The sequence below is a fragment of the Kogia breviceps genome, chromosome 7 (genome assembly GCF_026419965.1).
Source record: "Kogia breviceps isolate mKogBre1 chromosome 7, mKogBre1 haplotype 1, whole genome shotgun sequence".
NCBI classification, from domain to species: Eukaryota; Metazoa; Chordata; class Mammalia; order Artiodactyla; family Physeteridae; genus Kogia; species Kogia breviceps.
Genome location: NC_081316.1, coordinates 8,817,031 through 8,832,585, shown reverse-complemented (window position 1 = coordinate 8,832,585; position 15,555 = coordinate 8,817,031). Strand labels below are relative to the sequence as shown.

The 15,555-nt window shown below is 42.0% G+C and overlaps 1 protein-coding gene across 14 annotated transcripts in view; it reads left to right on the top strand.

The window, feature by feature from the left end:
• AMBRA1 (autophagy and beclin 1 regulator 1) overlaps positions 1-15,555 on the top strand; it is a 178,167-nt gene that overhangs the window by 55,473 nt on the left and 107,139 nt on the right. For 9 of the 14 annotated variants that reach the window (XM_067037108.1, XM_059068381.2, XM_067037111.1 and 6 more), the window contains 2 exons: positions 8,820-8,906; positions 12,992-13,171. In XM_067037108.1, the coding sequence (XP_066893209.1) occupies positions 8,820-8,906; positions 12,992-13,171 (267 nt within the window). The remainder of the gene's footprint in view (positions 1-8,819; positions 8,907-12,991; positions 13,172-15,555) is intronic. The other 5 variants (XM_067037109.1, XM_067037113.1, XM_067037107.1 and 2 more) reach the window with 1 other exon arrangement.

Here is a 15,555-nt window from a genome sequence, read left to right as displayed (position 1 = left end):
TGCGTCACAACGAAAGATCCTGCATGCCTCAGTGAAGATCCTGCATGCCACAGTTAAGAACCAATGCAGCCAAAAATAAATAAAATAAATTTTAAAAAAATTAGGGGAGAATTCAGGATTATTGAATTCTGTAAATCTCTTCTTGATTTGGGGGGAAACCAGTCAATTAGGATTCACTGCCTCTTACAAATTTTTAAAAAAATTTTTAACAGCTTTATTGGAGTATAATTGCTTTACATTGTTGTGTTAGTTGCTGCTGTATAACAAAGTGAATCAGCTATAAGTATACATATATCCCATATCCCCTCCCTCATGCACCTCCTTCCCACCTTCCCTATCCCACCCCTCTAGGTGGTCACAAAGCACCGAGCTGATCTCCCTGTGCTGTGCGGCTGCTTCCCACTAGCTATCTTTTACATTTGGTAGGGTATATATGTCAATGCCACTCTCTCACTTTGTCCCAGTTTACCCTTCCCCCTCCCCATGTCCTCAAGTCCATTCTCTACATCTGTGTCTTTATTCTTGTTCTGCCCCTAGGTTCTTCAAAACCATTTTTTTTTTTAGATTCCATATATATGTGTTAGCATACGGTATTTGTTTTTCTCTTTCTGACTTACTTCACTCTGTATGACAGACTCTAGTAACTGCCTCTTGATTAAAGTCCAAACTTGCATGTCATGGCTGCTGCTTGTTGGTATGTGTGCATGTGAATATCAGAACTAGCTCTGGAACTTGTTATTGATATTATCCTACTCATCCTTTGGTGAAAAGCCTCTGATCTAAATTCCTAATTTAAAAATGTCTGTGGTCTGTGGGCAGACCTCCCAAGTCTCCCAGAGAGAAAGAATTGGAGACAGAGTAAACATGTCCATGTAGATCACCTTGGACCTTTGAGTTCAGATGCTGACAAAAGTGAGTTTTTATTATAAATGGAAGTTTCATAACTATAGTGTGATATGTTGAGGATATACAGGAGCTAAGCATAGCGCCAACCAGTCATTTTACAATTGTATTAAAAATAACCTATCAACTATGCTCCGATATAAAATAAAAATTAAAAAATAAATAAATAAAAATAACCAAGTACCTAACGGTCAGCAGAGGGTCTGCTGTTCTAAGAGGGGTCTGGCTGACTTTTCAGGCAAGACTTTCATATAGCTAGATACACAGTTGCACACCCCGTATGAATTGTTTCCACCTTCTTCCCTCTTGGTGTCGGTGATTATGTTGTGCTCTGATATTTTGCCATCAATTGCTCACTGCACAGAGACATTGAGGGATATGTTAATGTTTTGTAAAGATGTTTTTTTCTGGTAAAAGGCTTTACTTTGAGCCCTGTGAATTGTTTATACTGGATGATGGTAAAATAAGGCCAATCCACACAACAGGCACTGTGAGCTCTTTCTGTAGCATGTCTGTTTTTTTCCTAAGGTTAGCCTTTTAGCAGTGCCACCTTGCCTTGGTCTACCCCACAGCAGGGGCAGGGATTGCCTGCCAGTCTCTGCTGGCAACTGCATCATGGGCTGTAAGTGCACCCCTAGAACTAGGGGGCCCTACAGGGATCAGATGAGTGCCTATCATTGGATAACTTAAGCGATAATTGCCAGTGTGTGAAATGGGGAGGCTTAGATGCCTCCGCTTTAAAGCAGAGATGTCAATTTGGAAATCATAATAGAAGTGTCGTTTCAGAACACACAATTATTTTTTACAAAGAATAAGGGCTTGTCATCTCCCAGCCCTGGCATGCGCCAAGGCAGAGATCTGGGGCTTGCCGAGCAAGTTGCAGAAATGAAGAAGGCAATATTGTATCCAAGTTTCTTTGGCCTCCCACCTCTTCATTCCCCTGAAAACATTGCCCTCTTTCCCCTGTGAGGTCTCTTTCGGCAATAAGCTGTCCAGGAGCATCAGTGGTGGTTTCCCAGGCAAGTAGCCAGCCTCAGACTTTATGACTTAACATGCCTCCTAGGGACCAGGCTGCACTGCATTTATCAGGACAACTGTGTCAGCACTTTAACCTGAAGGGCTTAAGTGACCGAAGGGATGAAGAGTGATGTAAGCAGTTTCTGAAAAACTAGTTCCTTCAGGAATTTCAGTGTGAGTTTTCGGACATCTAGAAACCTTGTCTGAAAGTCACAGGGTCAGTGAGGGGCAGTCACATATGTCTTCTTGCTTATTTTAACAAGTCTACTTAGGCCTGCTGATTTATTCACTTAGATATTTATTGGTCTCCTATTGTGTGTTCATTAGGATGTGAGTTTTTATGGGGATAAAAAGAGGACTTGGACCCAGTACTTGCTTTCATGTACCTTGTAGTCCAGTAGCAGAGAGAAGAAGACATAGTTACAAGGAACTGCAGTACAGGTGACTTGGGAGAAGGCCTTTTAAGAGAGGATTCAGATGCTACGGGGTGTGGGGGAAAAAAGGGTGAACTTCTGGCTAGAGGAGTCAGGTATTTGAGCTTTGAAGGAGTTTTACAGACAGAGATGGGGAAGAACTTTCCAGAAAGAAGAAATGGCCAAGCTAAAGACAGAGGTGAAGCAGTGAGGGTGTGTTTAGTTTAGCTAGAGCAGTAGTTCTCAAAGTGTGGCCTGGGATCCCTGAAGTCAAAACTATGTTTATAATACTGAGATGTTCGTTGTCTTTTTCACTCTCACTCTTGCATGAGTGTTCAGTGGAGTTTTCTAGACACTGCATGATGTGTAATGAAGTTATCACTCTGATGGCCAGTGGAATGTGTGCTTGTGTATTAAATTTTTCTCAATTTTAATTTCAAATATAGTATATATTGATAGATAAAACCCATATAAACCAAAACTGTTTGGGGTCATCAATAATTTTTAAAAACTTTTATTTATTTTATTTATTTATTTTTGGCTGCATTGGGTCTTCATTGCTGTGCACAGGCTTTCTCTAGTTGCAGCAAGCGGGGGCTACTCATCGTTGCGGTGCGCGGGCTTCTCATTGTCATGGCTTCTCTTGTGGTTGTGGAGCACGGGCTCTGGGCACACGGGCTCAGTAGTTGTGGCTCTTGGGCTCTAGAGCACAGGTTCAGTAGTTGTGGCACGCGGGCCTAGTTGCTGCACAGCATGTGGGATATTCCCGGGCCAGGGCTTGAACCCCTGTCCCCTGCATTGGCAGGTGGATTCTTAACCACTGCGCGACCAGGGAAGCCCCATCAATAATTTTTAAGAGTGTTAAAGGAACTCTGAGACCAATAAGTTTGAAAACGATTGCACCAGAGCATATAGTATGTTCAGAAGGAATGAGAATTTTGGCTGCAAGGCTTTGGGTGTCAAGCTGAGGAATTTGGATTTTATTTCCTAGGTGGAAGGGAGTTTATTCCTTTGGGTTTGGCTTCCCTGAACTGGACTAGAAGATGTCACCCAGACATCAGAGCCAGACTGGGAAATTACTCTTCAGGCATGGGGCACCAGCATCTTAGCTTCTAAGAGCAACTTTCCTTATCAGTATATATAGGTCACAGAGTTTTATTTCTTTTTTTTTTTTTTTTTTTTTTTCCCTGGTACGCGGGCCTCTCACTGTTGTGGCCTCTCCCATTGCGGAGCACAGGCTCCGAACGCACAGACTCAGCGGCCATGGCTCATGGGCCCAGCCGCTCTGCGGCATGTGGGATCTTCCTGGACCAGGGCACAAACCTGTGTCCCCTGCATCGGCAGGCGGACTCTCAACCACTGCGCCACCAGGGAAGCCTGGTCACAGAGTTTTAGCAATTGATTGTTTTCAGTGATTGGAGAAGGTCTGTACATGTTTGTTGGCTTTAGTTTGTTGATTTTTTTCTGTGATCTGACAATTAGTTAAAAGAATATCTTTAGGATATAATTGTTTATTAAGGAAGAGTTGTCACTGGCTTGTTTATTTGCCTAGACTGGTACCCAAACTTTCTACTTCTCCACCCCAATACCCATTGAATTTAAAACAAAGATTCTTTTCTTTTTTCCAGCCGTGCTGAGCGGCTTGTGGGGGTCTTAGTTCCCGACCAGGGATGGAACTCATGCCCCCTGCAGTGGAAGCACGGAGTCCTAACCACTGGACCACTAGGGAATTCCCCAAAGGTTCTTTTCTTTTGGGTAACCTATCTCATCTGCCCTGACAACTTTGTTCTTTTCCAGAGCTTTCTTCTACTACTATTTTTTATTGTTTTCCTAGTCATCAAAGGATACAGCTGATCTAGGGAACTGTTGTACATATTCAGAGTATTAATTAGGGAAGGAAGAAATAGTTGTATTCATTTAAAATATTAGGAATTTTACAGCTTGAATTGTGTTCCTATTGACTTATATTTTAGTAGGGCTTAATAGTAATTTTTGATAACTTATTCTAGTGTGTAATACTTTGATTTCAAGTTTTTCTGTTAACATTCCTAAGTGACTCCACCTTATCTTTCAAGGGATTTTATGTAAGCAAATATTTTAGAACATGGGTGGGCAGATTTTTTTCTGTAATGGGCCACGTAGTAAATACTTTAGTCCTTTCCCTATCAGGACTACTCAACTCTGCCTTCCTAGCTCCAAAGCAGCCACAAACAATATTTTTCGTTTTTTTTTTTTATTAAAAAATTTTTTTTAAAATTTACTTTTGGCCACGTTGGGTCTTTGTTGCCACACACGGGCTTTCTCTAGTTGTGGTGAGCAGGGGACTACTCTTTGTTGCGGTGCGCGGGCTTCTCATTGCGGTGGCTTCTCTGTTGCAGAGCACAGGCTCTAGGCACGTGGCTTCAGTAGTTGGAGCAGGCAGGCTCAGTAGTTGCGGCACGTGAACCCTAGAGTGTGCCGGCTGTAGTAGTCGCAGCATGTGGGCTCAGTAGTTGCGGTGCGCGGGCTCTAAGGCACATGGGGTCAGTACTATGGTGCACGGGGTTAGTTGCTCCATGGCACGTGGGATCTTCCTGGACCAGGGATCGAACCTGTGTCCCCTGCCTTGGCAGGTGGGTTCTTAACCACTTCACCACCAGGGAAGTCCCCACAGACAATATTTAAATGAGTGGTTGTGGCTGTGTTTGGATAAAACTTTATTTATAAAAACAGGCAGCTGGCCCAGTGCCTGTAGTTTGTCAAACCTGCTTTTTAGAGGCAACTTGCTATTTGAAGAAACTCTTTTTAAGAAGTGAGTAATTCTTTTGAAAATGAGTAGTTTTCTCTTTCGTTTTCAGTGGTTTACTTTTAGATTTTGTATATTGGATGTTTTAAATTTTGAAATAATTTCAGACTTGCAAAAATAGTGCAAAGCATTCGAATATACTCTTCACCCACATTCCGTAAATATTAACATTTTACCACATCTGCTGTATCATTTTCTCTCTTTTGCTCTACCTGTATGTGAACATAGTTATGCCCTTATTTATAGTTTTTATATTTTATATATTTGTGATTATTATATTCTATTAAACATTGAATTTTCTTAAAGTACTGTGTAGTTTGATAGAACAGTGGCCTTTAGACTTAAAAAAAACAACCTCCCTTAGTAAAAAGCTTTTGAGCAACCTGTGTGTGCGTGCGTGCGTGACATTATGGTTATACATTTTAAATCAAAAGTTCTAATATTTTCTTCCTGTTCTCCAGTGGATCAAAAGAGCAGAACCCCTGATGTACCTCACTTGAACACCACTGGTTTAGAGAATAAACCCAGCAAACTTGTAAAGAAAGGTTTTTTTTTCCTCTGTCAGAGCTTCAATGACTCTTTAAAACATTTCTAAATAACAGGTCAGAATGAAATGGTAGCTTTAAGCTTGAACAAGCTTGTCTGAGCCCATCCTAAATCCTACCTGATTTCATATTACTCAACTACTTGATTGATCATTGTCAAGTGAAATCTGTGGTGGCCAGAGCAGAAAGCGCTCAGCTGCCATTCCATTCCTTTTTCTTGTGTCATTTCCCCATCTATGGCTCTTTGTAGGAAGCTAACTGTGAGAGAGAAAGATCTTTCTTTGAGTTTCCTAGGAGTGGTGGTGATATTTACTCGTTCTTTCTTTATTCAGCACCAGTTGGAGAAGTGTTTTTTAATCCCTCAGATAGTGTTTGTGTTGTAACTGTAGAGAACTTAATGTTTCATCAGTGATACGTGTATGGGGGTGCTATTCACCATAATTGGCTCTCCTGGTTTTGTGTATTAGCAGTTAAGATGCCATGTGTGTATATGACTTGCTAGTCCACTGTATTGCCTGAGGAGCAAATGGTGCCAACAGATTCTAGTAAGTAGGCACAGGGGATATATATATGTTCCAAAAGAACCTCATCAGGGACTCCCCAGAGACAAAACTTAGCATTTTGGTATAACTCTGTTTTAAGATGCCTTCCTAATTAAGGTAAGAATTTAGGGTGGGAAGTAGAGTTTGTGGGATTATAAAATGGAATCATTAAAACTGAAATTGTCTAAACCAAGCTCTTCTGGTTCAAGAATCTCCTTCACAGCGTCTCTAAAAAGTCACCTCATTTCTTTGAGTACTGTCACTGCCTTGGCAGAGTAGTGGGTAATATTGGCCTCCTAATTTGGCAGGGTCATTTTTCAGGCAGAAGTACTTAAGAAGGATATATGTTGGTCACTCTGGAGGATGCCTCTTGTCAAAGGGCCTCTGCTTATTAAGCAGCCATTTGGAGGGTAACACGACAGGGCTCAATGAAATTCAAGACTCGTTCCAGAACCCTTTGGGATAGAACAAGCTTCTGGGTGTTCCAGGGCAGTCAGCTGCTCCCAGATCTTGTTTCTGTTCTTCAGCTCCCACCCAATTTCTATAGGACAAATTTATTAGTAGTGAATATGTGATGGCCTAAATTGATACTCTTCTCAAAATTTCACTTTTCTTCTTTCTCCAGTCTGTGTACCTCTCACTATCCCTTCCTCTCACAAATAGTCCGTATTTCAAGATTCAAAGACATGCCATTATTTTATGTGCTCCTATGAAAGAAAAAATCCTGCCAATTAAATTGCATCACACAATTATAAAATGTATCCTAATTTCAGACACATTAAAATGTGGGGGGGGGAGCGTGTCTTAGAATTGATGAAACACAGCATTTCTGCTGCTGTAAACAGTGGTATCATTGGAGATTCAGGTTTTCAACCAGAGAGAAGTGTTTTATTGCTTTCTTCTCTTCCTCATTGGTTTCATTGTATGCGCTCCCTTCAGTGGTAGGACTATTTAACTTGTCCTAAGTGTGGGGATTATAAGCCTTGTCTAGATCCAAAACATCATGTAACAGTTACTTTCCTGGGTGGGAAAGGTAGCAAGCCAGGTTGACAGGGCCTCTGCTGTATCTCTTTCCCAGGCTGTGAGGGAAAATGTTTCCGTGAGCCAGTCGCTGGGATAAAGTGACTGCACATGACTATACCTAAAGCCAGCTGTTTTTTTTTTTTTTTATCTTTTTATTATTTATTTATTTGCGGTATGCGGGCCTCTCAGTGTTGTGGCCTCTCCTGTTGCGGAGCACAGGCTCCGGACGCGCAGGCTCAGCAGCCATGGCTCACGGGTCCAGCCGCTCCGCAGCATGTGGGATCTTCCCGGACCGGGGCACGAACCCGTGTCCCCTGCATCTGCAGGCGGACTCTCAACCACTGCGCCACCTGGGAAGCCCAAGCCAGCTGGTTTTAATAACAGTGAATTGAACTAACTCAATTGGAAAAGATTGGTAGCTGCTGTCCTTATCCTGCAGATCTGCTTTAAAGAAGAGTTCAGCAGGGAGCTGGAGGCCTGCTCCTGGTAGAGCCAGGCAAAATGCTGCTGGAGAGGAACAATATGCATTTCTTTCTGAGACCACTTCCTTTGAAATGTCTTCTATGGCAGGAGCTTGATTGGCTGCCAAGGCACATTTGAGTTGGGAAGCAGTGTGGCAGACATGGCAAACTGGGGTCCCCGAGCCATGTTTGTCAGATGTGTTTTAACTGGCCCTTCCCGTACGAAAAGGAAAAAAATGTTTTAACTAAAATGTAACAGATTTCATGCAAAAGTCCAGATTTTTGGCTTCCCTTAAATAAATGGGAAGAGCCAGTGATACTGGAGCTGCATTCTAGTTGGGACTCAGAGTGGATACATGTACCTAGTGGTTTGAAGCATTTTGGAGTTGACAGGCCTTCACTGGAGTCCTGGTGCTATCACTTGGTAGCTGTGTGCTGCAGTGCAATACACTTAACTTCTAGGCCCATTGATCTCATGTATATATAGAAATGCTTACCTTTCCAGGCTGTGGTGAGGTTTAAATAAAGAACTACATGTGAAGTGCTTAGTATTTGCCTGGCACTAAAAAAGTGCTCAATAAAATATGTGTGTAACACATAGGATCATTGAATTGACAGTTGGGCTAGATTATATAATTAGAGATTTTTATCACTTGTTAAGAGAGCCGTAGGAGTACTCACAGAAAGGGTGTGGGCAGAGCAGCATGTGTAGTAGATAAGGGGCTTTGGATTAGGATGACATGCAGGAACTGAACACCAAGGTAAATGTTGGCACTACATGATAGTCTCTAAGTATGCCTCATTTTCCTCTCCCATGTTGATCCCAACCTCCTATTTGTCTACTGGAGGTACTGCAAATAGAAATAAGATCATGTCTCTAAAGCACTTGTTCATTTCTCACAGAAGAGCAGTATTCAACATGATACAGTGGCCATATCCAGTGTGGGAGCTCTGGAGCTCTTCATTTACTTATGCCTCTAAGTGCTTATAGGAAGGGTGTGATCCCAGATAAGAGGTGTTAGCTAGCTGCAAAGGGGGATGTTATTTATCTCTCCCCCCATTTTTCCTTATGAATGACCTCTGAGTTGGTAATTGACAGGGATTATTGCCATTTTTTTAATCTCTGCTAGGAGGCTGCTGGAGTCTTCCCTCATTTCATTATCCCGTTATGATGGAGCAGGATCCAGAGAGCACCCAATTTACCCAGACCCAGCGAGGTAAGGCCAAAGTGAGAAATGGCACTAGGTGGGGGGGAGGGACTGCCCTTGGGGTCGCCAAGCTGTTGGAAGCCCCGTTCTGTGCCTCTCTGGTCCTGGTGCTCTTTCACTCTTCAGTTACAGTTTTGAGACAGGTGGTTCAGGTGATTGGGAAGTATTACAGGTAAGTGAACAGAACCTCTGGTGACAGAGGGTTATGACTGAGCCCTTGTCCTTTGAGGCTCATTTTTGTAAGTGGGACACTAGAGGAGAGACCTGAGGAGGTCATTGGCAGAGTCACAGGATATTTCTTTTCGGCTCATCAGAGAGGCTGTTGCCATTCAGATGGACAGCCAAAAGGGAGACAAAAGTTTTTATTAATAGGGAAATCACTTACAAATTAAAAACAAACAATTCTCTCTCATTTGAGAGAGAATTTAGACCATCAAAAGGCGGAAATCAAGTTCCTTCAGATGTTGAAGTTTTGGAGACTATGTGACCGGAAGAGGTGACTGACAAAAGGGTAACTGAATAAAACAAGTTGACATATTATTAAAGTGCTTGCCATACCCCCATTCGAAGACATTTGAAAAGTTCTTGAAGAGATAAAAAGAAAAAAAGAATTCAGATGAGTTTAAGACCCACCTTTACCTTATACTGGTAACTCAGGACCGAGGCTGGGGTGTTGAGTTGATATATAACATTTATTTATAGTGAGCAGCCCTTTGGGGTTGTCACAGCAGGACTTAATAATTGTGTTAATGATCCGAAAGGGGGATAACCTGCACATTCTCTAGCAACAGCAGACCGCACATTGTGAGGCTTTGCCAAAAGAAGAGGGTAATTTATAATGGTGGCGTTGAAGTTAACAGTGTAGGTCAGAAAAGGCTAAATGAGCTTTGCTGTAGATTAAGAATTCCAAGTCTGGAAAAACCTTTAGATCAAGTTGTTTCCAAGGTTATTGAGTGATTTTGTTGTTACTACAGTTATGTCATGATACCGAACATTCTTTCTGAGATACTAGTGAAAAGAGTCCCTGTTATCCTCTTACTTCCTTTTCCTTTACCCCAGAGGTGGCCGATCAGGGAACATGGGGATTGGTGACTTTAAAACGGGCAGGCAGCTTAGATGATGACTGAGACAAGGAAGCTTATGTTAGTCTCTAGTCATATTTGAAAGTAATAAGCCCTAAATAAGAGGAGGAAATATTTTGCATGAATCAAATTCTTTGAAACCCTGAGAGAACTTCTTGCCGTGAAACAGTTTCTTTTAGGACAGTAATGGGAATCTCATCCCCAGAATTTTTAACCTGATAAAGTTTAACGGTGACTCTTAAAGACCATTATTTGTCCTCCTTTCATGTAATAAATTTGTTATTTATTCCTACTCAGATCTCTTTATCACAGAAAGGCCAGACTTTGTGATGTTGTTTTTACATTTTCCCTTTAAACACAAAAAAGTGGTTTTGGGAGGGGGAAGTATTCTTCCTTGAAGAGAACTTGAGGAGTTACTTAAAATATTCACTTGGAACAGTTTTAGAGTTTGATAATTATCCACTCTTCAGTAGGAGGATGATTGTTACCTCATTACTGGTTGTTTAATTTCTTTTTCCTCTTAGATTTCACCCTGCATAATATGTATAGGTCAAAGCCTTTATGAGACATGTCAGCATTCAGATCCTTAGCTTCCCTCTGGATACCTAAAAAGATGGGGCTATGATGTACTTGTACTTAATAATTGTGAGTCCATTTTTCTTTACCATTGATGCAGTTTTGTAGCTTAGGGAATTCCTGTCCAATGGTGAAATTAAACAATTGAGGTTACCTCGTGCTGAATTTTTACCCCTACATAAAAGGACAATCTTTATTTATTATTGTTAGCGTCAACATTATTCCTACCTCTATCACCATAATATAATTTTTCCATTAGTTAAGGTAGGCTATCAACTCAGTAATGAGTATATTTATGGTCACTTTTCAGAATCTTTTCTAAAAAAAGAATCTTCATTCTCCTCTTAAAACTTTTTTTTAACATTCTTTTCTACTCTGACTGACTTGAGAATTTAACCAGCAACGATTGTTCTACTGGAAGATTTCTGTATATTTGGTAGCTATAGGAACAACTCAAGAGTATTGACTTCTGTCTGTTGAAAATTTAGGGTTCTTGATTCATCCTTACCAAATGCATGGGAACAGGTGCCCAAAGAGACAGTGAAAGTTCCACAAGTTGAAACTTTAAATCTTATACTCTGATGGTCTTGGCCAAGGCCTCTGTATGTCCCATGCCCACCTACTGTATAAAGATAATTTGGATTCAGAGGTGCCAAATGCAGCATATTGTTCCATAACACAGACTTTTGAGTTCCAAAGATCGTCATCTGGCCTGCTTGGAAATTCTGTTTGATGGTTGGCCAGAAGGACACCACCTCTGATGACAGGCATTTCAGAGGCAGCCCTGTTTCGTGTAGCAGTTGACTGCAGGATCTCCTTTGGTCTGAGTGAGTAGATTTATGGAGGATTTACCTAGAGGCTTACTTTGTCCAGGGGTAATGAAAGGTCAGGCAGCAAGATGTTTGTAAATACTTTCCCTACCATTTGGATGTAAGTATTTCCATTTCCATTCTCGATCAGTTTTTCCAGATTTCCATTAAAAAAAAGAAAAGAAGTTACATGCTTTTTTTTCCCTTCTATATTCAAACATTATAGAAGTTAAGGTCCCTAGGAATCCTTATCAGGATTGCTGTGTTTCATTTTTTTGTTCTAATTACAGGAATAAATATTTTTATATACATATTAGTATATACATACCATTCTTTAATTTTTCCCCCACTTAAAATTTTATTTTAGAGGGCTTTCATTGTGCATATATAGGGATGTTCTTTTCAATTGTTATATAGTGTTTCTTTGTATAGATATAATCTATTTAATCTGTTGGTGGGCATTTGGGGTGTTTCCCAGTTTTTCACTAGTGCCAGCAATATATATATCTCTTCATATCCTGTTGTGTTTCTGTAGGATAAAATTACTAGTGGAATTGTTGAATCAAAGTTGGCAGGTTTTAGGTCTTGGGCAGGTTTTAAGTCTTGAAATTTCTTAGTAATCCACTTAATATTATATATAAAACATTTTTCTGTTACTGTTCTTCTCTCACTTTCTCAGTTCACAGTCTCAAATTATATGCGTTATGAAAGATGGAGGAAAAACTTGAGAAAGAAGGGAATGTGCAAATTGTATAGGACACTTGACATTTTCATGGAGTATGAAGACGGTGAACCATAGCTGGAAGAATATAGACTTTTTACTAATTTAAAGTAAATTAAGTCTTTTAAGACTAATTACTGAGAACAGCCATTGTAAGGGAGAAGAAGAGTGACTGTTGTCTTTTGTGTTGCTCAGTGCCCACGTAGCCTCTGATGCTCTGTCATAAGAAATAGAAAAAATCTGTTTTTTCTTTTAGATTTTCTGTTCTCCTGAGTATATTTTACTCTCAGTCTATATCCTGAATATTTTCTCTGTGTTAAAATATCTGGATAATCTGTAAAGGAGAGATAAGAGGTTCAAAGAGATACTCTTAAGGAGCTAAGACAAATCTGGAGCTACAAGTATTTGTTGGAGAAGAAAGGAGTCCTGGTGAAGGTGATGCCTGAAGATACCTTCTTTAGTCATCTCGGATTCACCATCTCTTGGCCTGTTTTCTCATCTATAAAATGAAAGAAGCTGTGGTCCCTTTCATTTCTTATATTTTGAATATGGATGATTAAGGAAAATCTGCGAATCTTTATAAAGGGCACACCCTGAGAAGTTAAAAGAGGTCCCTTAAGAAACTAAAAGAAAGGTCCAGTGTTAAAACTCTTGGAAGGGGCAGCTGTTGATCAGATGATGACTGATTAAACAGCCTGTTTGCCTTATCTCAGAACAGAAACACTCGTGGTAGTCTGATAAGCATATTGTGCAGTACAAACCTCCTGGTGAGTTAAATGCCGTTTATTTTTCATGTCTCCAGAGTTCGCCTCAGCAGGGAAATGTGATGGGAGAGCTGGATTTACTGTCTTTCACAGTGTTCCCCACATTAGTGCTAGTTTGTGTTTGTTCATCTGTTTCTCTCAGATTATCTCCTGCTGCATACTATGCCCAGAGGATGATCCAGTATCTCTCACGGAGAGACAGTATCCGCCAGCGTTCTATGCGCTACCAACAGAACCGCCTCCGTTCTTCCACCTCCTCCTCTTCCTCAGACAACCAGGGTCCATCAGTAGAGGGAACCGACTTGGAATTTGAGGACTTTGAGTAAGTATATATTCAACTTGCTTTCTTACCCCTCCTCCCGAGCTGTGGGTGCTTCCAAGTTGGCCACTCTGAGTAATAGTGGTTTGACATTCTTGCTTCAAACCCCTAAGTTATTATTTATGAGAAGTAGGATGGGGTGAGGGACAGAGGGTTAAAATGCCCGGGGCACTCCCACCTCTGGTAGTTGCATTGCTGATTCCCTAAAGCCTCTGGGAAGAGACAGCCCATTGGGCCCCAGACCAGGCTGGGAGAAGATGGCTGCTGCTCTTTAGGCAACTTTTAAATTTCCTGTTTGCGTGAGCAGTGACTGCGGAAGTGCTTCATGTGGACTGTCTTCATAACATCAAGGAGGCAGGAGGGTTGGTGTTTTTTCTCTTAAGCAGAGTAGATACAGAGATTAACAACAAAGACAATACTCGGATTTCCCTAGGAGACAGATTCTCTCAGTACCCTTAATCACACTGCTTCTCTGAGGTCCTACTCCCTTGCCCCTAAACTTTCTCAGTCTCCCTCTATCCCCGGTAAGGATCCTTTGGAAGTTGTCTGTCAAATTACCTTGGGGATTGAGAGGTGATCCCTTGCTCTTCTAGTCTCTCTGAGTGGTTGGGTGGGGTACAGGGGTGAGCTAAAGGAGCAGTGTCAGCCCTGGGCTCCAAGATCAGGCTCCCCAATCTTCCTGCTGGCTTTTACATGGTCTGACCTGCTGCTCCTGACCTTTCTAGCCATGCATTGTGTTTCTTTCCATCTTGAAACTGAGCTTTCCTGGCTTGTACCAAATTGGACATTTGGCTCTTGCTTTGATTCCTATATTTTGATATTCTCAAAACATGCAGAATAAGAGGGAAGGGTGGTTAAACATTTTTCTTTCCCCATCTTTTTTGCTGCAGCACTGGAATAGGACAGCCTGTCAGTCATCTTCCTTTTTTTTCCCCTTCATCTTGACATCCTGGTCGGGTCTGGGATCTTAAGAGCTCCTGCCTCCCTTCCACCTTCCTCTTTCATGAGCTGAATGAACAGTTCCCCAGGAGCCATCTTGCAGTGGAGCTTTATGAAGTGTTTGAGAAATATCTTTGCCAGAGAGGACCAAGAAGGTGGGAACACCCTTTGTACCAGTTGACCTTCCCGATACAATCCTTAAACACACTGGCCAAATATGTACTGGGAAGCAGAAGGAACCCTCAGTGGGAGGCTCATTCGTCTGAGGAAGATGTAAATGTGAAAGAAATTCAGGGATGCCCTCAAACAGCTGTGCTGTGGCAAACAGAGCAGGGGTGGTGGGAGAAGGGCCCAGCTGCTCTGTGACTCTCAGATGTGTCCTTCTGCCTTAAGTCCCTGCTGGGGGAAGATGGACGTGGGCACATCAGTGAAGGGAGAGTCTTCACTCCTTTAGCCAGGCAGACACCTGTAGGGAAATATGTTCCCCTGTAGAAATGATTTTTCCAGCACCGGGGTCTATTCAGGGAAGCAGTTTCAATGCACAGTGCCAAGGCTGCTGGGGCTTGGTGCTGCTCAAAAGCCTCAGTAATCCCGTGGAGCTCTGGGAGTCAGTGCAGATTGCATAGCCCTCTCTCCACGCATGTTTGGAAGGCTGTTATCTCTTCGCAGTGGTGAAACGTGGGGCTCATGCCTTTGAGCTGTATCTTGCCTCGTGACTTGTCCTTCACAGTGGAGTTCTGGGTTAGTTTAAAATGTTCTGTTCTCATCTTACCTTCTCTTTCTTCTGTTACCACCTCCTCCCTTTCCCCTTCCTTCCCCCTTGATTTTCCTGTGTCAGACTGCCTCCTCCCTGTGCTCCCCACAGCCCACCTGTGCTCTTGCCTCCCCCCGGCTTCAGCGCAGCCTGAATTTACATCACCCTCTTCACCTTTTATGCACTGATTTACCACTGTATTGCTCCCTGGTTAGTAACAATGGGCTGGTTTCTCTAAAGCCCCTCCGAAAGTCCCTCCCCTTGGTGTTTGCCTTTCTTGTGGGGCTGAAGCAGACTATAATCTTGTTTTTAATAGCAGCTGTGGATTAGTCACCTCAATATTAGCAGTCCAGGTCTTCTAGTGAAGGATGTTGCTGGCTGGTTGATGCTGAGTTACCGTCTGTTCATTCTTTCTCTTGTCTCTTTCCCCGCCCTCCTCCCCCTACTGTAAACCGAGGGCTGCTTGTGGTTGGGCCTCTTCTCTTAATTTCTAGGTACTCTGAGGAGAGAGAAAGTGAGAAATTAGGGAATGTACCGGCCCATTTTAATTTCTCTACCCCAGTCCTTTTCCTCGGCTTTGATAACTAGAAATAAAGTTACAGGCTTATACAGTCATAATTTATAGTTCTTTCAAGTACAGAGAAGCAGATTAAGTTAGATACGGCCTGGAATCCTAACACTTAGGGTACCATTA